Source organism: Acanthopagrus latus, chromosome 15 (assembly GCF_904848185.1).
Source record: "Acanthopagrus latus isolate v.2019 chromosome 15, fAcaLat1.1, whole genome shotgun sequence".
NCBI classification, from domain to species: domain Eukaryota; kingdom Metazoa; phylum Chordata; class Actinopteri; order Spariformes; family Sparidae; genus Acanthopagrus; species Acanthopagrus latus.
The window spans coordinates 8,569,116-8,593,696 of NC_051053.1; the positions used below are offsets into that span (position 1 = coordinate 8,569,116).

Below are 24,581 nucleotides of genomic sequence, written 5' to 3' on the forward strand. Positions count from 1 at the left end.
CATCTGGTGAACGAAATGTTTCAAAAAAAGGCTCCCTCAAGGCGTCGCGTCTCCAACGCTGGATGGGCAGAATTGGAATGTGTGATATAAAATGTTGACATGTGGTGAGCTAACCTCGACATGCAGTTTTGGAGGGATGAATACTTCTATAAACACGCACTCATTTGGCAGAAAAAGTGCGGCAAAGTACGTTTCTGCAAGCCGCTGATCTGTTGAAACTTTACACTTCCTCACGAAAAGCCCTAGTGTACGGTTTGTTTTTTTTCTTTTAGAAGGTGGTTTGCAGTCAGAACCGACGGAACCAGACAACATCTTAAGCATTTTCAGACTTCACACTTCTTCTTTCTTCGCTTTGATGTGTTTATTTTTCAAGTGAAGAAGATCTGAAAAAAAAATCATCGTAGCACACGCCGTCCTGCATAACAACCTCGCGAATACTGTTCTCATCCCCGCAAAGCACGTCAGGCCAGTTGATCCAGAGGCACAGAGGCGGCGATGCAGCTGCGGCAGCTGTTCATCTGCATCTTGATACGATGTGTGTTCATTTTTTTCCCCCCACGGGTGGCTCATTTCGGCTCTTTTAACAAAAGAACTCAGCTGGGTGCGGCCTCGTTTTGAATGGACTTGTAATCAATTTTGATCATAGGCATGACTCAGACAACAACGCGTGAGTAGTTATTTCAGAAAAAAACTCAAAAATACTTCGACGTGGCAATTATCTCATATCCAAGCGATGCCTAAACCTGCTGTAAGGGATTTTCCTGCTAGATATGTGGAGGTATTGCAGGGTATTGCATTGAGCTCTGAGAACAATGTGCAGCAGCAACACACTCCAAACTAAGGGTTCGGCTTTGTTTGTCAACCCACCAAATAATGTGCACTGCCTGGCTTCAGTGCTACCCACCATCGCCGTTATCTAGTCTAAAAAGCTTGATTTTCTTTTTTGGTTCATGGCTACTCCTCACTAAACCCTCCTCTGTCCTTGCATCATATAATTTGGAATCCCAAGTGGAAGGGGGGCAGGTGCCATCACTTTAAATTGATTTCAGATCTATAAAGGTGTGCAAGTCACAGATGGGATTCTTAGAACCTGCTTGTGCGAGGACATGCTGCTCAGCGTCTTGAATGAATCGGATGTAGGCACGCTGCTGGTAAACAATCTCAAAACAGAGTTCAAGTGTAAATTCAAGAGCGTTTCTTTTGTAAATGAGCGCCCTTGACACGACTCGTTCTCGATGCACTTCATCACGCTGCTCCATCACGTTCACGGGCGCTTTAGTGCTCGACGCAGAAAGAGAGTCGATGCTTCCATCGAGGTCCTGATTGCAGGAGAGTAAGCGGTCCGTGGCGTGATGCCGTTACACACCAGACATCTGCATAATCTATATATCGTCGCACTATTAGAGAACAACAGCCTCCGCTAATGCAAGGTGAGAAATTGATTCTCCCTCGCCTCCTAGCTCATTTCCCGCCTGCATTGTTCAGCCTCACCTGTGCCGTCTGGATCTTTGCTGAAGATAATAATGCGGAGGACCGTGTGTGCCGCACCAGGCAAGTCTTTTCACTGCTGGTGCTCGGGGCTCGCTCTTTTAGGGTCATATGGATCAAATAGCTTAAAATTGGAACACAAATAGGCCTGAGTCTGCTTTGATAGCGTGTTTATCATTGTTTGACTTTACATTTGACTTCGTGCAAAAACTAATTACTGTCACGCGTCTTGTTCAAGCATCTGTGTCCGCCTCTCCGTGCCAAAATGCTCCGCGTGGCAGTTTGGCCCGAGATGAAGGCGGCGAGCTCATCCAGCTGAGAGCGGGATCGCCCCGTCCTTCTCCGGTTCCTGTCACTCCCAGCCTGTATATGCACACCGGCCCACTGATTAGTTTCCTGTTTGCATTTTTGCTTTCTTTTATAGGGTGCAGCACGGCTCTGAGCTGACAGCCCTGACAGCGTTTTCTGTAGTCAAATTTTTGCGTCGCAGCAGATCTGAGGGCTTTTTTTCCCCTCAGTCGCTCCAGCGGCTGATAAAAGTCGGAGTCAGACAAACTGCACTTCTTCTGTGTGCTCTAGTTCTGCTCGGTGACGCACAAATTATCTGGCTGGAAAACGGTCACACAGCTTGCTCGTGTGGTTGTGATTTTTTTTTTCAATAATTTAACAGCTGTTTAAAAGTCATATCAGAAGATTCATTTTTCCTGTTTCGCAGACGCGAGCTCGGTGGCAGCTCAGTGGGAGGCAGGGTTTGTTAAATTACAGGGGTAGGAAATTTGCAGACATCATCGGGGCGAAGCTGCATCAAAAAAGATTTTTTTCTGCGCTAGAGAAGTAGGCACATTTCAGGTCTCGTTTGGAGAAGTGAAGTCAGCCACATCAGCCCACACGCTCTGGAACATACATAGATTTTCAGCGGCGCAAATCGTTTAACTACACATGTGGCATTGTGGGAGACAGCTGCGCGTCGCCGTGATCCCGCCCGCTGCACCGCTTCGAGTCGAGTTTGGTTTCTGGAGCATAATGTCACACCGGGAGCGCTAGATTGGTCACTGGAGCAGTGGGAGTTCTCCTGGTGGGCCGGCGGAGAGAAGCAATAGTGCTGCACACCAGCTGCCTCCATTTAGGCAGCAGGGTCGTAAAATTCAATCCACATCTCTTCTCCGTGGTGTATTTTTGGTCAGATGCATCCAAAGGATAGTCATTGACTTAGAATCGCTCTACATAAGATTGGTGAACTCACAGCAGACGCTACAGAAAATGTTTTCATGCCATGGTCAATTTCAAGATTTTAGGCCATTTTTGCTTCCGTGAAATGTCTCCAACAAAACACACGTTGAGATGTTTCTGCTCTGGAAAATTTGACATCTCTTTTGCATATTTAAACTAAAATGTCAGAAAACACAAAACACAATTGTCTTCGGGTAAGTAATCAGATGCTGTTATCTATTTCACCCTGTTGAACTGTAGTTTCTTCTGCAGTACAATAAACATGCTGCCTGTTTTAAGGCTATCATTTTTTTTTTTTTTCTCATACTCAGCCAGAAATTTCCACTTCAGTTGAAGTTGAGCTGACATTAAACTTTCCTGAATATTCCTTTTGAATGTTTTGAAAGTTTGTTTTTTTTTTCCGAAGAGGCTAGTTCATTCATCATTCACAGCCTGATTTATGTAACTTTTTTTTTTCCCCCCTGAAAACAGCAAACTTGATCTCTTTTATAGTTGTTGGCAGTGTTTTCTGAATTATGGAGTAATAAAACCTTCGTCTCATGGGTGGAGTTTGGTTGAGTCTTGGCAAGAAAAGTACTTCCTTTTTGGTTTTGCTGAAATTACTTTGACTTTTGACTTTTTCTGACTTTCCTGTTACTCTTTTTCTGCCCTCTCCTTACCACGCCGGGGACATGCGGGAGGTCAGAGCTGCTTTGCCGCCCACATTCTTTTCCGGTGCCCACGTTGAACTGGGCTGCTCAGACGGAGAGCGCTGCGGCCCGGCGCAACGCTCTGTGGACAATCTGCAGCGATCCTTGCCAAGCGAATCTGGCAGGAAATCATACTGATAATATATTAGAAATCACGTCATTGCTGTTTGTAATTGTGTTTTTATGTAATGATCTATCAGAGCAAACAACCAAAAGGCATACACAGACAGGCTGCGGGCATCAAAACAGCCTCCAGGAAAAATCATCACACATCTGTCGTCATTTTAACGTTCTGCTCATCCAGGTTATCATGCTGAGTTAGAAAAGAGCGGAGGGACTGACCAGAAATGTGCTAAAGTGACATTCCTTAAATCAATATATTTGACATTCATGCAGCTCCATCTGGAGACACTAATCGCTTGCACAACTTTTTTTTACACATATCCAGTGGCACTCCCAACGCCCCGTAAACAGAATGCGATGTGTGAAACCTGTGACGTTCCCCATAAGTTTCAGCTAAACAAAAAGACAGACATTGTTCCTGTTGGAAATGTAAGAGGTACGGGGTGAGCAGGAGTCATCAATGTGAACAACCCTTTGCAGAACATTTCCCACCAAAGTGATCCCCGATAGCGAACCGCTGGAAGCCGCCCTCTGACAACGCCGCCTTGCAGCAATGAAGAAAAAGTAAACAGCAGGACACACTTGCCACTCTCCACCCGAGGCGGGGAACATCTGTCACCGTGGATAATGACAGATGCCTGTTGTGTTACATTATGCGCAGTTTATTTGCCAATCCATAAGACCCCTGAGGCAGCAAGCTTCTGCCATAAAATAGATGGTACGATCTGCATTCGTTATGTTTTTATTGACATTTATAAGTTGAATTCAGGATGAACCTAACTTGACGTGCACGCCGTGTGTTTAAAAAAAAAAAAAAAAAAAACCAACAACATGAGGGAAAGGATATGTAAGGTTTCATTAGGCAGGAAGATGTAACTTAAATTCATGATGTTTTTCCCCCAGTGTGCAGCACCCATGTTTTTAAGTTTGGATTAGCCTTTTTAAATAATAGACCAGCATTAGAGGGTTTAATTGTCCACTTCTTCCTGCCACCAACTGGTTGTGAACACCCCTGTATCCGGTAACCAGTGCTTTCTCATTCACAGTAATGATTTTCAGCCCTTTTGTTACTTAGTAAAATCTGACTTAATTGGTTCCTTCCCAGTGACTCTGCATCATTAGTTCTGCTGGCAGGTTTTCAGACGCACACACAGAAAAAAAAAAGAAGAAAATTCAAACTTCTGTTGAGCCCAAACAGTCTGCGTTTATTGAGTGTGTGCACCTATTTAAAAAGAAACGTATTACAGCCGATCCTGCGTGTACACTAATTGGAAAACTCGTCTGCACCCATAAGAATAATTTAGAATACACAAAACCTCATCTTCTCTCAAGGTGCTGCAATTAAAGCGAGAGCTGCGGCCCCGCCAGCGATTCATTCATCGCCTCGTTTTTACTTCAGATTATGCGGTGAACCTTCTCTACCCCGACAATGCATCAAGTCTCCGGCTGATCAGAGAGGAACAGCGGAGCAGGCTGGAGCAGATTTCACAGTGCAGAGTGCATCGGAGCACCAGTGAGTGAGACGCCGAGGCAGATGAGCATTTCTGAGTGTCTGTTCATGTGGTTACTTGCACCATCAGTCTCACAGAATTTTAATCTTGAAAAGCGTGCGCAACACTGTGATCCTATCCTTTAACTGAGGTTGCAAAGTCTTTGTTTACATGAGGCGGACCCTGCCACCATTCTAGCTTCAGTGTTCTGGGACCTTATTTTTTCAGACAGCTTGTTTATTCAAAAGGATAAATGTGTATGAGTTTGTTTTATTACTCATTACTCATTTATTACTTTATTACTTCTCAATATTATTGTACATATCAAAATTCTGAGTTTGAATGTATTCTCCAATACTACATAGTGGCCCTTTAAGGTAAAAAAGTTACATAATTTTGCTTCAAATTGTCCACAAGCTTCTTTAAGCAACCGAGTTAGATGGGGTAGGTCTTATTTTTAACATCACCTTACAATCATATATATAAAAATGAAATTAAGCAATTCACCACAAATCTTTGCATTGATCCCTTGAGTGGTAATGTTGTAAACTTGACTGAATCTACGGCATCAACACTGCCCCCGACCTGAACTTTACAACAAGTGCATTCAGCATGTATTCGGTTTCCCGTGTAACATTTGTCATTCTCTGTAAGCCTTTCACATTTGAAGATGGAAGAAAAACTGGCGTGGAAAAACACGTCCAGTGAGTATTTCAGCCTGTGAGCGAACACATCAGGAGCAGATGAATAACCCTGTGTTTTCCTTAGCTGTTTGTTGGCACAGTGTTAAGTCATTTGTATTGGGAAGGGTATGAACTGCTCGGCGCAGATGCAGTATCATTATCCTCCTGGCCCAGTGAGCAGGCATGCTTGTAAGAACATTGGCTCGGTGTAGGAAGAAGCATGAACTCCATAAAGTCGACTCATGCAGCACAACTCCTCTATTAGACTTGTCACATTTGGAAAGCTTGATTAATATTTACAGCTTAGACTCAGCAAGTGTACACAACATGCACATTAATTATTGCTAAGTTCTCCGGGCAATAAGTTGCTGGAGTCTTGCAAGTTGTTCCATACCGCACTTTAATTGCTGAATACATTATTTTTCATTGTGAGTAAGGGCATGCGGTGCGGAGAGAGGTGGTTGTAATGCGGGGGAAAAAGACTCCACGCTTATATCTTACTCCTCTGTAAACAAACCCTGGATTCTGAGCACTGTTTGCTTTGTGTTAATGAGCCTGGCGGAGAAATGATCCAGTCAGCAGTGGTGACTGATGCTCACACGTGGCTACAGGAATAGAAAATTAAGGAGGACAAGATGAGGTGAGGCATTAAACTTACTGGAACTAGGAATTTTTTAATTTCCTCCAAGGCGTGACTCATGCGAGAGTAGGCCTCTCCAGGTGGAGCAAAGACTTCAATTAAAACGTGAAGATCGTTACTCAGGTGGGCGTACTTGGCCTCTCCGCTGTTCCTTAATTCTTCTTCCTGTGGAGTGAAAAAAGAAAAAAAAGACAGCAAGTGATGGATTTGTGTCTATGAACGCGAGCTGAAACGATTAACAACAAAAGTGTTACGTTCATTCTAACAAACATCACATTACATACTTGTGTGGATTAAGGAATATTTAGTGAACTACTGCATAATAGCATATCAGTGAGGTATTACTTTAAGTTTTCTTTATACTGGACACTGCAATACGACAAAGCAGGTAAACTGTGTTGAAGTTGAATGAATGAGAACTGTAGAAATTTCTACATTAAAGTCTGTAATAACAAAAACTAAACATCATCATCATACGTCAGTGTATTTATGAATATCTTATGTGTATCATATAATAAGCCATGCACGTAAATTTGTATGTGTGTGAGTGTACACACATACATGTGTGCGCATGTAGGTATGTACTGTATATGTACATGTGTTCAGCACAATTGTAATTTATGCATATATGGTTGTGTACGTGAACATATTTATAGACAACATGTGATTTATTAATTGTGATTTTGCAAACCCACATGAAAGTCGGTTTGACCAACGAGCCTCAGGTGACGACTCTGAACCTCAGAGCTCACACGTGTCCTTCACGACTCCGTAAGGACACTCCCACACCGAGTCCGAAAGCCTGCAACTCCCCTCCAGTTGGTTAGAACTGAGGGAGCCTCTTAGATGAGAGTGGAAACGTCTTTAAGAAACTGAAACACGTCCAGTTGCCTGCGATACGGCACTTAGAATAACCCTGACCTGGATGAATGAGAACCCTCATCAACTAATTGTACACATAGCATATGGAATTATGTATAGTTAGACGGGAGCGTACGGAGGCGCACAGGCTCAGGAAGTAAATTGATTACAATTAATTACAGAGTTGTTGAGAAGAGGTAGGATTAAACAAATGTATACTTCTTCCTACTCCTTTTTGGGCATGGAAATGCTTGTTAATGGAAGATACTGTAACATGCTTTTCATTTCGTTATGCTTATTTGTCAAACTAATTCACCTTTTTGTTTTGTTTTCACATGTCCAAAATGCATTTGTATTTATTCAATCATTCCTCATTCAGTCATGTATTTCAATTAACTGCTTGTGTTTTGTCAAAGACTCATTTGGACTAATATTTGTTGCTGCCACTGCAGTTTTGCCTGCACTCGCTTTTAGCATTTTAGGTCGTAGAGGGAGAAATTTCAGGTTAGCTTAGTGTGAAAAGGAAGAAAATACACAAATGGGGGAGGAGAAAGCTGGGGTGGGTGGGTCAGACAAACACAAGACTCCCAGCCAGGGAGATGGGTGTTTGTGTACTGTGGAAAAACAAAAGTCAACAACTGACTTATTTAAACGCTTAGGTCTGTAAACTTCACTGTGCAGTCAAATGTCAACTTTTCATGAGCCAAGACAAACAGCCATGTTTTCAGCTTTGTGGCATTTCAGATGATTCAGTGACTTTGTAAAAGGTTTGTTTGGCTTAAGAAATAGGAGAACTGTCTCAACTCATACAGGAGAACACTTCATTATGTCAAATAACATTAACACAGTACATATTTCAACCCAAACCATGATCTTTTCCTCAACCTAACCAAGCTGTTTTGGTGCACATTGTAACCAAATAATGACCATTTCCTGACATTAACCAACTTTTTACCTTGTTAGTATAGTATAACTGAGGATAATGTTTACTATGCTTACTGCTAAAGTTTTCTATTAGCACCAAACAGTGAGTGCAGCCGAAGTAGCAGGAAGGTATTAGCCTAGTGGGTATTTGCTCATGAACCATATTACAGGAGAGCAAAAGGAACATTTAGATGAGTGCCAGAGTCAGTAGGGTTCACTCTCCAGGCACTGTCTGCACAACGTATTCCTGTTTCTGTCTGGACCACTGACATATATAAACATGGCTGGTAATAAGCATTGGTTAATGTCCTTTGGAACCACAATCTGCTCCCTAGTGATCGAGCTTTGGTGCTGCATCTCGAGTTCCCGCACGTATTCCTGCTCAGCCGTGAGGTTTCAGGGTTCAGCAGTCAATCAAGACATCACGAATTCCTACTTTAAACCGAACTCAACCTCATTTTTCGGTTGAGTTCAGTTTAAAGAAGGAATTCGTGACTTCGGGCTTCATCACTGTGATGAGAACTACTTAAAACAATAGAAACATTCTATGGGAATAATTCATTTCTCGTGTACTTTCTTTGTCCCATCGTCCAACATGGAGCGGTTGAGATCTTTTTGGCTTCAAATTTGGGGAGCTGTCATGTCGCTCATGTTTAAGGTCAATGGTCAGCACCAGCAGACACCCTGTGAACCACGATACTATCTTGGTGTAAAACCGACATTCAGCCATACGTAGCACCTCCGCACTAAGTCAGAGAATGCGACTGTGACTCACAGCTCCAACTTTTCCCCTCCGTTCATCAGAAGCGACAGTCAAGGCAGGCTATCACCCACAGAAACAGTTATGATTTAGTCCCAGACAAGAAGCCACTTGAGCAATCACTACATCGACAGGGATACGCTTGTACCGCGTATGAAAACATTTCTCAATGATATGTGGCCTTTTTCCTCACTTGCGTAAGGAACGACGCCACGAGGATAATTACTCCGCGTCTGACAACGACAGCAGAGAACGACAAGAATAACAGACCAGATAGAGCAGCTCGGTCATAGATTCTGGCAGCAGGGAGGCTGTTAGTGAATGTTTTTTTGTTTTTTTTTTTCCCCAATCGCAATTGCCTTTTTTTGATTTGTAGAGAAGAATGTCTGCTGGCTCCGCTCCAGCACAGCTCCGGGAAATGTTTAAATGGATAGACATGTTGTGACCCAGACATGGCATTCAGCTCAGATCGTGCTGATGGTCAATAAACGAGATGGTGAGGCGCTGGAGAAAATGGATGTTAGGTTCCTTAAGAAGTAAAAAAAATAAATAAATAATCAAGTAACAGAATGACAAGATAAACGCGCAGGCAGAAGTCACGAGTCGAAACTGTCAACTTTACGTGCAAAACAGACTAATGAAGCGACGCGGTGCAGCTGGGGAGGCAGCGGACTGATTCGCTGATGAGAAGCACGCAGACGACTGCCTGGTGGACAGGTGGGGCCACGACAAGTTCGATAAATGAAACGGAGAGGGGGAAACGCCGCAGGTGTCACCGCGGCAGGGGCGAGCAGCAGGTGCCGTGCCACTTCTGTCCTAACAATGAACCACATTCAAGATCGCTCTCTGGCAAAAAAAAAAAAAAAGTTTGCCAAGGTCTCCAGGTTCTCTCTCCCCCGCGTTACAAATTCCACCACAGTCAGCATAAATGGTGCTATACAAATACAAGAACAAGAACAAGCTGTAAACACAACACTGACACAAATGTTTTGTCCGTCCCTATTGTATATATATATATATATCATTTTAATTTGATTTTTTTAAATGTATTTCTATGTTTTTATAACATAATTGTTTACAGATAGTTTTTCTGTTTTCTGTTTTGGTTCGTTATTTTGCATTTGTTGTATATTCCCAAATTATGTCATAATACCTTTATTGTTTTTTTTAAATTATTATTTTATTTCCTGTAATGGAGCTGGGCTCTGTCATATAAGGCAGATGGTTTCTTGGCCTCTATTGACACATCGGTTGATTTCAATTATCTGACTGGACCAACTCTCGTGTGCGCAAAAAGAAAGGAACACACAAAAAACAATCGCTGTTAAGAATGTATTAATTTCAAATATAACAAAATACTGAAATGAGAAAATATATTCAATAAACACATAAGTCATTTGTCATTTGATATGGGTTGGACTTTTTTGGAGCAGGCATTGAATAGTGACAGACGAGAGTTCCACAATTAAAGCCAAGTCATTATCTTGTGTCACTCGGTTTAACATCTGCTCTTTGAACGCCTGATGTAGCCAACTCTGATTTTGCACTGAACATAAAAATATCAGTGGTTAAAGCTGTTGTCTGATGGGAAAAAAACATTTATCATATTTGATATCACAGTAAATATGAAGCGATAAATGACTGTCAAGGCAGCCGACTATCAATTAAAGACATAAACGTTCATTTGCAGTCATGTTTCTGTTCCTCTGACAAGCGTTCACTCTCATCGCAGCTCCGTTTTGGGGATATCTGTCAGCTCTTAAGCCGCTTAATTCTCCACTATGGTCACCAGCTTGTTGCTAACTTTGTTTGTCTGAATTTTAGTGCCGAGTGTGGAGCGCTGAGTGGGTTTATGGGAGCAGTGAGAACGAATGGAAATAACAAAGTCGAGGGCCATAAAACCAAAAGAGTGAGTTAAAACATAAAATGCTTTGAAGGGCTGAAGGGGAGAGGAGGCAGAGTCCAGTTATTGTTCCCCTCAGACATTGTCCATATAAAAATAGGATTTTGCGGATTTAAAACAACGTATAATAAAGATTGCTCATTATCAGCACTGGCTAAAAAATGTGTTTCTGACTGTAGCTACTCGTTTTAAGAGCCACACAAATGCAAGCGCCTTCACAGCAATCCTTCCAGCAGGAGAGCCTAACCCTATATTAAGTTAGGACAGGTCGCATTGAATTAAAGTCTACAAGAAGGCACTCAAGCAAACAAAAGATGCCAATCCCGGCTCTTAATGCAAACTGTTCGAAAAAGTCTGGTGATAAGAAAAACCCAATCACCTCTAAGTCTTAACCCAGGCCCCCGAGGAGCCCTGCCTGAGGCTTCACACCGGCTTTAAGGGCTTAAAAGATCTGTAATACACCTCCGGGCCGGTCCTAACTGTGGTTCAAAAGAATTAGTTAAATTGTAAAATCAATTCTGCGCTGAACAAATAATAAGAAGTGATGTCAGACCCGGAGTGGAGATGTGTTTTTTTTTTTTTCCCCCTACCTGTTAGGAATGCAGCTGCTGCATACTGAACAATGCAGGGATTAGTCTGCCACCTGTATTATCACCCCGCACTGCAACAATGGGGAAGTCGAGTGCTTTGCTCAAGGACACAATGATGGTGGCTGTTATGAGGAGCGAGAGAGCCACTCAAAACACTTCATTCGGCCAGACAATCTGCGGATTCAAACTTTTGTCCTTGCATCGCGGGGCCGCTCCTCTACCCTCTGGGAGGAATCAGCTTTAATTAAAAAAAAAAAAAAAAAAATGTTCAGCAGGCGTTCACATTCACTGTCAGGGAGCCTAGGTCAGTCTGAATCAGATCAGAACGAGCACGCAGGCAGACGATCGTGTCTTGGAGCTGTTTCACTGGAATGACGGGGGGGACTGCTACACACACACACACAGCTATACTTCAGTTACCATGACTGCGGTGTGTGTGTGTTTGTGCGTTCAATCAGTCGATATCATATGTTCAGGAGCTCAGACGTAAACTTCTCTCCAACCTCGGCGTGTTTGTGTGAACAGTCTTGAGTCAGAGGCGAAGCGAGGGCTCCCCTGCTTCAGCTGTATGACTCAGCACCGTGTTAACCAGGCTAATATCTGTGCACAGGGTGTAATACTGACCATATGGTGCATTAGGACTGGGCGGCCTGCTCTGATGCTAAATTTTCCATAAACCCGAGATGTTACCGCGCTGCTGGACTGACGCGCCCAGCCGAGGAGCCGGGTGAGGCGGCAGAGACGCGCCCGCGCTTGTCATGTTCGCGCCGCGCTGGCCCGCGACCAGCCGCCTCGAGTGGCAGCCAGCCTTTCAGTCACGACCTTTAGGTGTCAGCCTCATCTCATCACAGAGCCCTTCAGACTGTGCACGGAATCAATACTGCTAACAGAAAAGGCCGCACACTGAATCTGATCGTTTCAGCGGCCCTTCATAAGAGACAAGTACCGGGAGTCTATTATTATCCACACATCCTTCAGACGGCAGGTGAATCCACCGCGTTAGAGGCATTCAGCTATCCATTTATCAACAATAAAAGAGACTCGCATTCCGCTTTCATGTGTAATAAAACCCTTGTTTTGCTTCTAGCTGTTGTCGTTTTCCATTTTAGCACCTCTTCACTTCATTTTACACACTGAGGACACGTTAATGCAGCGCACGGGTAAACTGAATGGACTTAGTGGCAGCAGGCCAAACTTTTAAATGAACTCTCGCGCCGAGCCAAGAAAGGCACTGGCAGAGCGTTCAGACTTCGTCGGAGTGAAGACTTTCAGCCTCACAATTAGGCTTGAAAAGAAATCCAATGCTTAAAAAAAAAAAAAAAAGGTATTAATTTCTAATCACAAAGCCATCCAGTTATTGAAAAATGGCCTTCATTAAGATAACTTGTCCAACAGCTCAGTCAGGCCAAAAGATCACTGGGATGAAACTGCACTTTTTTAATGTTTAAATTAAAAAACTACCAAAGGCAAAGAATTAACTTTGCAACCTCTGCGCCTGAGCGCTAAGAGGAAAATAAAAAATGTGGTTGACATTTCCATAAAATCTCCATCTGCTGGGAAAAAAAAAGGTGTGACTCGATCTAAAGATCCTCCACAGCAGCTGAGCAGCCATCCATCTCCTGCTGCCCCACTTTCAATCTGATGCTTCTCTTGAACCTGTACAGGAATTGAAACGGCCATTTCTTACTCTTGGAAATGTTGCTATATTTAATTTCACACAGCGTCACCGCGCAGGAGAATTAAAACACACGTGCGGGCCTACCTCTGCGGCGCTGATGCGTGTTGTTAACGACCGTCGCTACAGATTTTTCTGCTGATTGAGTGTGATGTCGCCAGAAGCGGCAGAATAGCTGCTAAGTGTTCTTGAGGTGCTCTTGACTAAATATTCTCCATTAAATATTTACTCCAATCACAATGATATCTTACGAAAAACTGATTTCCGGGGGCCACTTGAAGGCAGCTGAAACAAGCTGTAAACACAACGCTGGCATATCAACAGCAACATTATCAATCATGCTGGAGCTGTGATTGTGTCCGCCTGACAAAGGGTAGTCCAATTTTTAATCCTTATCAGCTCTGTTCTTTGGACCTTGTACACAGATATTCTTATAAACACACTTTTTTTTTTAGTTTCAAAAAAGTTCCCGTCCACTCTAACAGTATGAAAACACAGACGCAGGCTGTCAAGCGCACGCCAAACAACAGCTGCCGATATAACCTCTACCATAAGGCCACGTTGGCCAACACAGGAAACACGCCGAACAACCCTGGTTTTCCTGTCTACACGTAAAACTCTAAAAACTGCGTGTCTGAATATCTTTTCCCTGGCAGGACTTCTCCATTTTCAGTGATGTGAAACAGCGTTTACGTGCACACGGAAGGCCAAAACTGTCAGAAAAATGGTCCTTTTGAAGAAACTCTGGTGTGCGTGCGTACAGGCCCTGGTCTCTACCGACGCCTGAAGGATGTATCTGCTAATTGCTGGTAAATGCTCCACTATGTTCACCAGCTTATCTCTGAATTCAGCCCTTATTATACAGAGATCCCGCAGCAGTGTAGTAGAGAGGACCCATACCATTACACCATCTTTTCACACTGAAGCAAACACTGATGCTGCCCGAGTGTGATATTCTGTTTTAAGCCAAACAGACTTGACGTGACGGCTGACATCATCTAGGCCTACATCATGATGCTTGATACAAAAGACTTTTTGACATGGCAGCATCGACCCATGATCATTCTTACTAATCTCGAACAAAGGAGGGCCTATTTCTGTTGACGTAATCATCTGATACATTCCTATGATACACATATTGATTGCAGCCGCTTTAAAATAGTTGTAACGGCCCCTGAATTACTTTTCTTGATGCGTTAAAAAGCAGCTCCGGTTTCGCCGCAGTGGCGACGGAGGCGCAGGTTCTTCAGTCACCTCTCGATGTCTGAATCGGACGCTATGGTAAGAATAGCGATGTAACCGAGACCCGTTATGTGCGTGAAGTGAACACCAGATCCAGATCCAGCAGGCCGCCTGTGAACCACGCTCGGATAAGTCTGGCCCCAGGGAGCCCGCAAGTCAGCAGGATAAATGACTTTGGTGAAGAGATTCATTACTTTGCATTTGTAATTGACTGTTACAGAATATGCCAGTAAACAACAGCACACAGAGAAACATTCCCGTTTCTCTCCTACACATGTTTGTCAACTGAGGGCTATTAATTCTACTCTGGATGTGATTCATCTCAGTTACAGCTCAGATGTTGTCAGCTTGAATATTCTCTGAGTTCAAGATGCTGTGTGTCTGTTAATATTTCCGTTCGATCGATATCTCTGACAACCACGTTTCAACACAACACATCTTCGACACATCTCTCTTCTTACCTTGTCTTTATCTCTCATGGAGCCCTTGCCGAGGATAGACATCTTCACCCCCGTTTCCTCTTGTAATCGTTTCATGGAATTTCCCCGTGGTCCCAGCAGCTTCCCGACAAAATTAAACTGTGACACGGGAGGGGGGGGGAAAAAAGCAATCAGAGACCCTATCAACGCTTTCAGCATGTGTAAGAGGGGTACAAATAATGATAAAAGCTGGCGTGTATCTGGACAAATGTTTCTGAGGCCGCCTCTCCCTTCATGGGTTGGGTGTTAAAAAGGAATTTGATCCGTTCGGAGAAAAGGTTAACCATGAAAGGTGCTCGCTGCCCATTAGTCATCTATTATCAATATAATCTCACATTCCAGTCACCATTCATCATGTGGGGAAAAAGCTGTAATGTAGCCCGCCATGAATCAATAGAATTGTGCTCTGTACGTCGCACATTAAAGGTGACTCTCATCCCACATAACTCGTGCATCCATCCGTACGTTTGAACTGTGCCCTCGCTGCTCGTGTATCTTATTGCCGTTTCGGGTCATCCATGTCACGCTGATGAAAAAAAAGAAAAAGAAAAAAGAAAAGAAAAGTGAACATGGGCTCAAACCAATAACGTTCCTGAGACTATTCCAGAGGTCAGCGCTGAGATAAAGTCAGAAATAATGAGTTTCTTCCCAGTGGGAAATTAAGTAATACTATCCCGATGACAAACTATCTGATTCAAGCCTCGGGGCTGTGACTATCATTTCCCTCTCGCTGTGCACCAGCTAGTGCTCATGTTGAGAGAAGCAGCTCTGGGTTGTTGCGGGCACAACACTGCTGAGATTAGTGGTGATTAATCTGAGGGGTGGAACTCGTAACGCGGCTGCACTCAAATTGGCAGATTTTGACGAAAATATGAACAGAAAGCGTTATTTGCCCCTCGAAACAAACCGACAACTTACACCACCTCACTGACTACTTTTTTTTTTTTCCCCCAAAAAAAACTGTAATAAACTGCTTGACCTTCAGATGTTTTGCTGTTGGATGAGACGATAAGAGGCCCCCCTCCAGAGCTGAACAGGTGGTCAGCCGCCCACCACAACACACTCTGGCCAACCCTAAAATGATATTAACCTTTCCACAAAGCAGCCTCTCCCACTGTGGCTGAGCGGCTAATAACTTCACTGCCAGCTGTGTGGCTGCTGCAGCTCAACTCTGACAACTGCACACTCAGCTTATTTTCGCCGACATCATTAACATCGTGAGCGAACGCCACATCTCAGGTTAGGGGAGGCGCCAGGGGACGCCCCAAATGAAACCCAACTTTGATAAAAAATAAATAAATAAATAAATAAAAAAAGAGCATCCCCACTGTCCTTGGCCGTCCTCTCATCTGAATGATTGAGGCACCTTTGTCGATCCCTTTCTTCACAGGGGTTGCTTTTGACAGGACTATCCTATATCTGGCAGGGAGCTTGAGAGCAGATGGTCGCGGCGGCAACGTCGAGAACGCGCTCGCCGGGCGGTAGAAGAAGGGTGGCCTGTTTTCATTAAGCTAATGAATGTCTTGAGCTACTCCGCCGCTCCATGGCGAGCAATTTGGGCTTTAGAAAAAGGGGCACGGTTCGGTGTTAAATGAGGTTTGAAATGATGCAATGTGCCCCCTGCGGTCTCAACACTGATAACTATGCAGATATCAGATGGAAGGGTGTTGTGAATGCAACGATTACGACGCGCAGCAACGTTCTCGACATTGGACAAATACCCAGCGATACAATGGGCGCCCCGATTGACTTATTTGTATTTCATGAAGGGTAACTTCTACACGAAGGACAAACATTTAATTGAGAGCTTTCATGCAGGGTGAATTCTAATATATCAATCTCCATATTCATTCCGGGACCAAAAAAAAAAGCCATTTCTGTAATATTCTGGGTCTAACAAGGCTTAAAGCAGGAGGTGAGGGATGAATCGTGTGACGCTAATGTGAATCTGCAAACCTGCTAATGCAGCTGAGCAAAGCACTTTCTCTGACAACCTCCATGACTGAGGCCTGCCTCTTAGATTACGATGAGTTCTTGAATTCCTCCTCACAGTCGTGAGCCCACTGCACTGCCACATCGGCCTACAAGTGAACCAAATACCATCAGTTCGAGAAACACGTTTTCCAATTCGACAGCAGACCGCTGTATGATGAAATACAGAAAAGTGAGAAAACACAGTCCAGTAAAAAAAATAAAATTAAAAAAAAAACCTGCACGTACAGAGACAAGACAATATTGATGAAATTGTTCTTCTGGTGATGTATTTTGTCCTCTTCTGTTGTGTGCACAGAATTCCTGTATTTGCTTTGTGCTCTCTGTATTTACAACGATTCATTAAGCTGCAGCTGTGCTTTCAAACAAACGTGCTCCTCAATTTATTTCTTAATGAGAAAGTCCCAGTGATTTTACACATCTAGGTCTTTTAACAGGTCTCAGAGGGTACGACTACATGCCTCGTGAACTTCTGTCTGCCATGGTGTGAAACTGCAAAGCTATATATATATATATATATATATATATATATATATATATATATATATATATATATATATATATATATATTGGCCACTGACTGTCAGGCTTTAAGACTATTACAATAAAACAACACACTTTGACCTCTACAGTCTATATTTCTGCATATTTCTTTATCATGGTGTGATTGAATATTATCTCTGGCATACAGTGCATGAAACTGAAATTGTTTTAACACATTAATAAAAAGTTCTACTGGCACAAGGGCCCTTGTGGAATGGAAGAACTGTGGGCTTGGACAACGTTCAGCACTCGCGCACTTCCTGGGAATGCGCCAAGCAAAGTCCAAGGGCAGCAAGAACAGTGAAGTCTGATAAGCAACGCTGGGCAAGTTACATTCACAATGCAATATATTACACATTACTAGTTACCTTCATTTTAAAGTAACATATCACATTACACTATCACTGTCTGCATAGAGTGATATATTACTTATTATGCTACTTTTTACTTACTTACAACAAAATTCCCCAAATAACATGTATAGAACAATTAAATATATATGTTATGAGATAGGAATAAATATATGCATTTACAGGGTTAGTCATATGAAACTTAATAGACCTATACCTTCTACAATGTAGTCAATTATGACATGAAAAGATGCATGCACAGGTATTCGTGATTCAACAATGTAAATTAACGCTGGGAAGACTGGTCTTGAAGATACAGTTACATGACTCAACTGCAGTAATATGCTACTGAAATATTATGAGTAATGCATCATATTACTCCATTACCAACATAAGAAATATATTTCAACACTGCTGATAAGTATCCTCGAGTGATGTCCCTTGAGTCGATTGTGGTTGGGGTGTAAATGTAAAAATGTAACAAATCTGGGTGTGGAGTAATTAAAGAGTGAGCTTAGCATGTGTGTGTAGCCAGCTCCTCCTCTCTGCAGTAGGCTAGCTGCACGAGGCTACATTAGCTGCTATGAGCATAACACACTGTAATGCCTACTCATTAGAGGGTTGTTTGAACACACTCAAATGTCGGACTGACTGGTTTTCTCGCATGAAAAGCATCCTTCACAAGTCTAACAGTGATGCAGGAGTGCAGCTAAAACTTGCGACAATGACGTGGGACTCACTGCAACATGGCCATGACACACCGACAGCGTACCGGGGTCGTTGATGACCACTTTGGCCCTATTTGGTGTTGTGTGTCCTGTACCATTGGCACTTTTTGGCCATTGTCGGCAGCTTTTTCAGCCTTTGTCAGCACTAGGTTCTTTGATGTGTGTCTGGTGCGCCTGGGCCCTTTAGTCGCACTACCCTGACCTCTCTACATCATTGTAGATAGGAGCTACTCTGAGCACTTCAAACAGAGTCCACCTGTCGCATGGTCCTCGTCATTATATCTCCACATGCTCCTACATTTTGTTATGCTGGTGCCTGCTTTTCAGTAATGGGATCAGTTTAGTGTTAACTGCAGTATAACTGGGCCAGCGTTTTAAAAATTGAGTTTCATAAGATGGCCTGTTATCCCCCAAACTTTAATATTAAGGAGGGCTTAGATTTACATTTATTTTCACGTGGTGTCAGACCGCAGTGACTGAGATTTAAAGGTAAATTATTTAAAGGTTTTAGAACTGATGAAATCCTTACATTTTTGACATGGGGCTCTTAGGTGCAACAAAGCCATGTAAACCTGGGCACGAACAACAGGAGCTGACACACACTCAGCCAAAATGTATTGTTACCTTTACACAAATGATGCTGTTTAACATAATTTTGGCCCCTTATAAAGGACAAAAGCTTCTCTCATTAACTAACCCATCACTGGTGTATGGAGAAAAATGGCAAGGAAACAGACAAAGACAGGACATGAGTAAAACCTGACAAATGAGGATAAACTTTTAACATGAAACAGGAAATCACAAAACTAAAAACCCCAAACCATGACGAAAACCCACTGCTGTCGAAAAGAGGATTTTATCAGAATAGAAATATACATAATATATTTATAGAAGCTGTTTTGGCTGCAGGCTGTAATACTTTATCTTTATTTCATACCTCTTCAGTAATGTGCCCTACGAGGCCTGAGATCTCTGTGAACGCACAGCAGCATCCCAGCTGAGTTTAATTTTCCATACACTCAAAATACTTTTGAGAATATTTTGTTCTTGAACCTGATTTTTAATGCTGCTAAATTAAAAGCAATACAATCAGTAAAATAAAAAAATAAAAAAATAAAAAAAAGATCAAAAGAAGAACACACACGAAAAAAATCAAAGAGAACCTCGGGATGATTTTATCTACCAAACAAACATGTTTGCTGTGCTCCAGTATTAGGTCAGTTCCATGGAAAGAATACAAACACTGACATTTTTTGACTTCAAGGTGCCGTTGTGCTGCAGATCCAATAACAAAAAGAAGAAGAAAAAAAATACCATTTCAGCTTTTAAGCTGGAAAATGTGCACAGTGGCGTCCCTTTAATGCAGTGCACCGGGGCCAGTCAAGATTTGCAGATGTCCTGAGGCACTTACTGCCAGGTTAGCGAGCTGTGCTATTGGGGAAGGTCCAGGTCCTGTGTGATAGGAGGATTAAAGCCTCAGGTAGAGGTTTATGCTTTAATGACAGCTGGGGATGACTGGGCTGTGAGCTTGTCAGAGGAGTGTGTCCTATCACCTCCACAGATGTTAAAGAAAGCAGATGAGTGGTTGTTTGGCGCTCGCATGACGAGCGGAGGAGATTTGCCACTGTTCACTTGGAGAGCCTTTTAGAGAGGAATCAAATCACCCAATGGAGCGTTTGAAGTCAGTGTTAATACTGATAATCTGATATTAAGGTATGACTTTCCAACTGTTGCCTTAAGTGAGGATGTTTCGCTGTCAAAACATTATTAAACAACTTTGGACATATGCGGGCAGTCTTTGTAGGATCATACACTGCACCACAAGAGTTCAAAGAGCCTAAATCGCAAGAGCGTTTCACAGAGAGATGAGTGAAACCACAAAACCAGTAGAAATCCGGGGAAAAAAAAAAAGAAAAACGCTGAGCATAAAGTTAATTTGCGCTGAGTTAAAAAATAACCCAGATCTTACTGATGCTTCATCACAACAAACTGGAGCAGAGTGTCCAAATAAAAAAAAAAAACACCCAATTCCCAATCACAAACCCTGAACAGCCTCCACACAGAGACAGAAAACACACATCATCATTACAGATCAGGCGACAAGCAACTCCGGCCAAGACCAAAGCAGATGAGAAGCTAGCAAGGCCAAAATAACGCAACACAACTAATATGATATATTTAGGCCTATGAAAGTGATCCAGATCGGTTGTGTTTTACTCCAACAGCAGCAGCAGCAGCGGTTAACTAGTTTTCCTGTTAGAGCGAAGACAAATCAATTTGTACAACCTGAGCTCCATAACAAGCTCCAGCCTCTAAATGACAAACGACTTTTCTGCATCCAATCTCCTCCACTTCTTCAGAAACTGGAGGGGCAGAACATTACAAATCCTCTTCCAAATGCAACAAAAGGAAGACAAATAATCAGCACTGTTACTGTGTCTCATTTTCACTCTTAACATAATGCTATAACGTACACATTACAGTAGGTAATATAATCGCTATACTGTTGGGAAATGAATGAATGAGAGGGGAATGTATTTTTCGATTTTGTTGTGATAAAAAGTGACACCAGGCGTGTGCTCACAGGCGTCGAACTGCAACCTTAAAGGAGCAATACGCGAGATTGTAAAAATCAAAGTAGACGTAAAAGTAGACTGAAAGGGTCAACAGAATGTGAAGGAATAAGTACAGTGACTTTATGTTAAGGAGATACTATGGATAACTATGGATAACTATGAGTAACTACCAGAATGATGTGGGGTTCAAAACCAAAACAGTGAAAGACTGAGACTGAAAGACGCTAAAACGCTCCGTGTAGCTGAGGCGATGCCGCAGACACGTTTTTGGGCGACACGTTTTTCCACGACGGGCTTCAACATTACACGCAGTAATTAGATGCACTGTTATTAATTAGAGCAGCTTTAATGAGGTATACAATGCAATTCAAAACACACATTACTTTATTTTTGTTTTCCCCGACCGTCCTGAGGCAGCCTCACCATTAGTCGCAATTAGCTTTAATTTTCTCCAGCTGAGAGCAGCTCCTTCATTTCTATTACACGCCGCACCGTGAGACAATTGTGTCAATCAACGGCGCACTCGAAAAATCAAGTGAATCTTTGCGGTGCACTGACATCCCACTCGAGTTTGTCACGTTCCCAGGGCTAAAACATACATACTAGAAAATCCTGTTAGTCTTGTTATTTGTATGGAGCATATGTGGGATGATTGTATACACCGGGGAGTGTTTTTATCTGTATTATATCTCAGCAGCATTGTGCCAGACAAAGTCATCACACAAACACCGACTCGACCGGATCCAAGGAAGAACTGCGATGCTATCAAACAAGTGCTTAATTTTAATTCACACTCCGCGCTCCCGCCACTGTATTCAGCACTTATCTAGGCAAAACACCTTTCCACATGATAGGCCTTTCTTTGGGACACTGACATCTCTGGGCAGACAAAAATGGGATTTCTCCATGGATAGAGCGCGGCTGCTGCACTATTTAAAGGTCACAATAACCCAAGACTGATAAGCTCAAAATTGTGGCACCCACAAGGACACAATACGATTTAATGTGCTGTGGGCTGTGTGTGCGTGTGTGTGTGTGCGTGTGTGCACCTGCAGGATGATTGGTTAAAGCACATACCCAGCAGAGGTAACTAGCTTGTTTTAAATGTGACAAGAGTAGAAAAATGTCCAATTTATTCAAATTAAAAGGGCAGAAATCGTTTTCTTTTTCTTTTTTTTTTTCATTCTCTCTCACACAGAGACACAGACACAGACACACACACAGACACACACACACACACACACACACACACCGAATACTCCCAACTCTGGACTACCAGACAGTATCAGCCATTGAAAATCTATTTCATGCCCCAAGGTTATGAGATGCTAATCAAGCTGTCTCATTAAACAGCAGAGGATAAATTCTAGTTAAGAGATAATGAAAATGACTATGCTGATTATCTTAATCATATTTTTTGCTGAGTAAGTAGCAATCGCTGCGCACATTCTCAAGACGTCCATTAGAAGCTGTGGGCGCATCATTTGTTTACATGTCAGACTGGGACAGGTACAGATGTACCTCCTCTCCTCCCGTTAGCAGAGATCAACCTCGTTTCCAAGGATTCATCACTTTTTCAGAGATTATAGATAGAAAGCGATGGGAAGGTCAGCGGAGGAAGGGCTCCAAGGCTGAACGTCTTTATCTTGACAGGCTGTGAAACGACAACAAAACCTAATGTACATTTTACAGGGAGCGGTGCGCAAAACGCACCAGTCACCTCCAGTCAATGATGCGTTCGGCAGGCTTTTACCAGGTCTGAAATTTCTGCTCATTTTCGTATCCTATCATGCAAATAAACAAACTAAACAAAAAAGAAAAAGAAAAAAAGAAAAAGAAAAAAACCACAAAATTAATTTAGAGATACGGTTTTACTGTGAAGTTGGAGATTTATTCTGTTTCGAGTAAATATGCCTCCCCTGTCAAGCTCTCCACCCCGCTAATGTATTTCAGATGCTGACTGCTAAAAGTGAATTTCTTATTCAGCGAGGAAGTGTAGTGTGACATGTGGAATCTACTATTAGTTTACAGACGCCTTGTGTTACATCAGGGGAGGACTTCTGGAGAAAATAAACCAATCAGGATGTTACAGATGTTATATTATTGCACAACCTGGACGCTGATGAGAATAATCCTAAAAGTAATTCCTCAGTGTAGTCACACTGCATAGAATGTATTATATCATAATTTTAGCATTATTTTAGATTTGACAGGATGATCAGTTATGCGCTGAGGTCAATGATCAGGGTTGAGGAAGTTGTGTAGTGTGCGGTTGTAGTTGTGTGCCTATCGCATTACAATGTTGAACACACTGAATCTGTCTGTTACCGCTGTTTGATCTGTCGCCGCAGCAGACCGCTGGCAGCCCTTGCCCACAGACCATGTTGAAAATTAGCTTCAATCTGTGTGTGGTGCAATAAATGTGTGTGTTGCCGTGCTAACTGAAGAGTGAAATTAAATGAAATACCCCTTTAATATGCTGTGTCGGCGCTGACTTTTGATTTTGAATGTAAGCTACTTACACACATGCTGTGCGAGAGTAGCCGCTGTCTGTCTGACTCGAAGCTCGACAAAGTTCGAGTCAATTATCTGTTGCATTGTAGCAGCCGTGAGTGACATGAGCTGCCACGGAGCGAGGGCCTCAGTTTTAGAGCAGATTCACAATCAGTTTCCAGCGCGTGTGTGTTTTCCGTTTCTGTTTTTAATCCCCTGATCCCCTGATTCATTTCTTGCCCTTTCTTCGCTCTCTCTCTTTTCAGTTTTTTCGTCCACGTCTGCTCCTGACCAGACCTCGGCTGTTTAATTGTTTATTCACTTGTACTGGCATTAAGGAGGGGCGAAATCACGAGACAGCTGCCACAAGGTTTAACCCGATTTGAGATTTACAGACCCCAGGCACGCGAGTTACAAATGGGGGTTTCTTAAAGCAAAGGGGTGTTTGTGGGGAAAATAACTGCACGCGCTGCTCCAAAACATATTTCTTCTTTATTGTGGGCATAAAAGGAGCATGTTTCAGCCAGATTAATTCCCACGAGCGCTTCCAGCTGAAACACGTTCTCTGCTAACAACAAGCAGGTCGATTTTGTTTTCTTGTGCATGGCAGCTTTATCAAATGTAAGCACGCTGCGAGAGCGTTGGTTGTTCAGGTATGAATCTCAGATCATAAATGAGGACCTAACAGACTCTTTTTCTCAGAGGACATTTTGACTCGTCAAAAGCCACAGCTGGACAGAATCAGAGAATTAATGAGAGCTTACATATGGTGTTACAGAGCCAGTGGAATGATGCCATCATCAATGTTTTTCACAGCACCTGTGTTATTCCTTCTGTGACACGTCAAAATGTCTGCAGTGAGAGCGGTCCTCGGTATCCGTCTGTCAGTGTTCCATAAAGAATGATTTCATTGAATCACTTTGCATCTAATTACGTTGCAGGAATGTGGCAGCTGTAAGCAGGAATTAGCACTATTAGACTGCTGAGGCAAGAAGAACACAAACAGACTTATGACACTGTATACTTCATTCTGCTGCCAGTGACAGATAGGCAGACTGGACGTTATTGAGAAAGTCGGTTTCCAGAGTGACATAAAATAAAGCCAATTAGTTTTGTGCCTCT

General features: G+C 42.8%; 1 protein-coding gene across 8 annotated transcripts in view; it reads right to left on the reverse strand.

The window, feature by feature from the left end:
* The window catches only part of khdrbs2 (KH domain containing, RNA binding, signal transduction associated 2), an 80,704-nt gene that overhangs the window by 32,267 nt on the left and 23,856 nt on the right, over positions 1-24,581 (reverse strand). For all 8 annotated transcript variants that reach the window (XR_005079140.1, XR_005079139.1, XR_005079138.1 and 5 more), the window contains exons 3-4: positions 14,760-14,876; positions 6,362-6,508 (exon numbers count right to left, since the gene is read on the reverse strand). Coding sequence is in view for 2 of the 8 variants with exons in the window: in XM_037122702.1 (XP_036978597.1) it covers positions 6,362-6,508; positions 14,760-14,876 (264 nt within the window). In the remaining 6 variants the exon portion in view is untranslated. The remainder of the gene's footprint in view (positions 1-6,361; positions 6,509-14,759; positions 14,877-24,581) is intronic.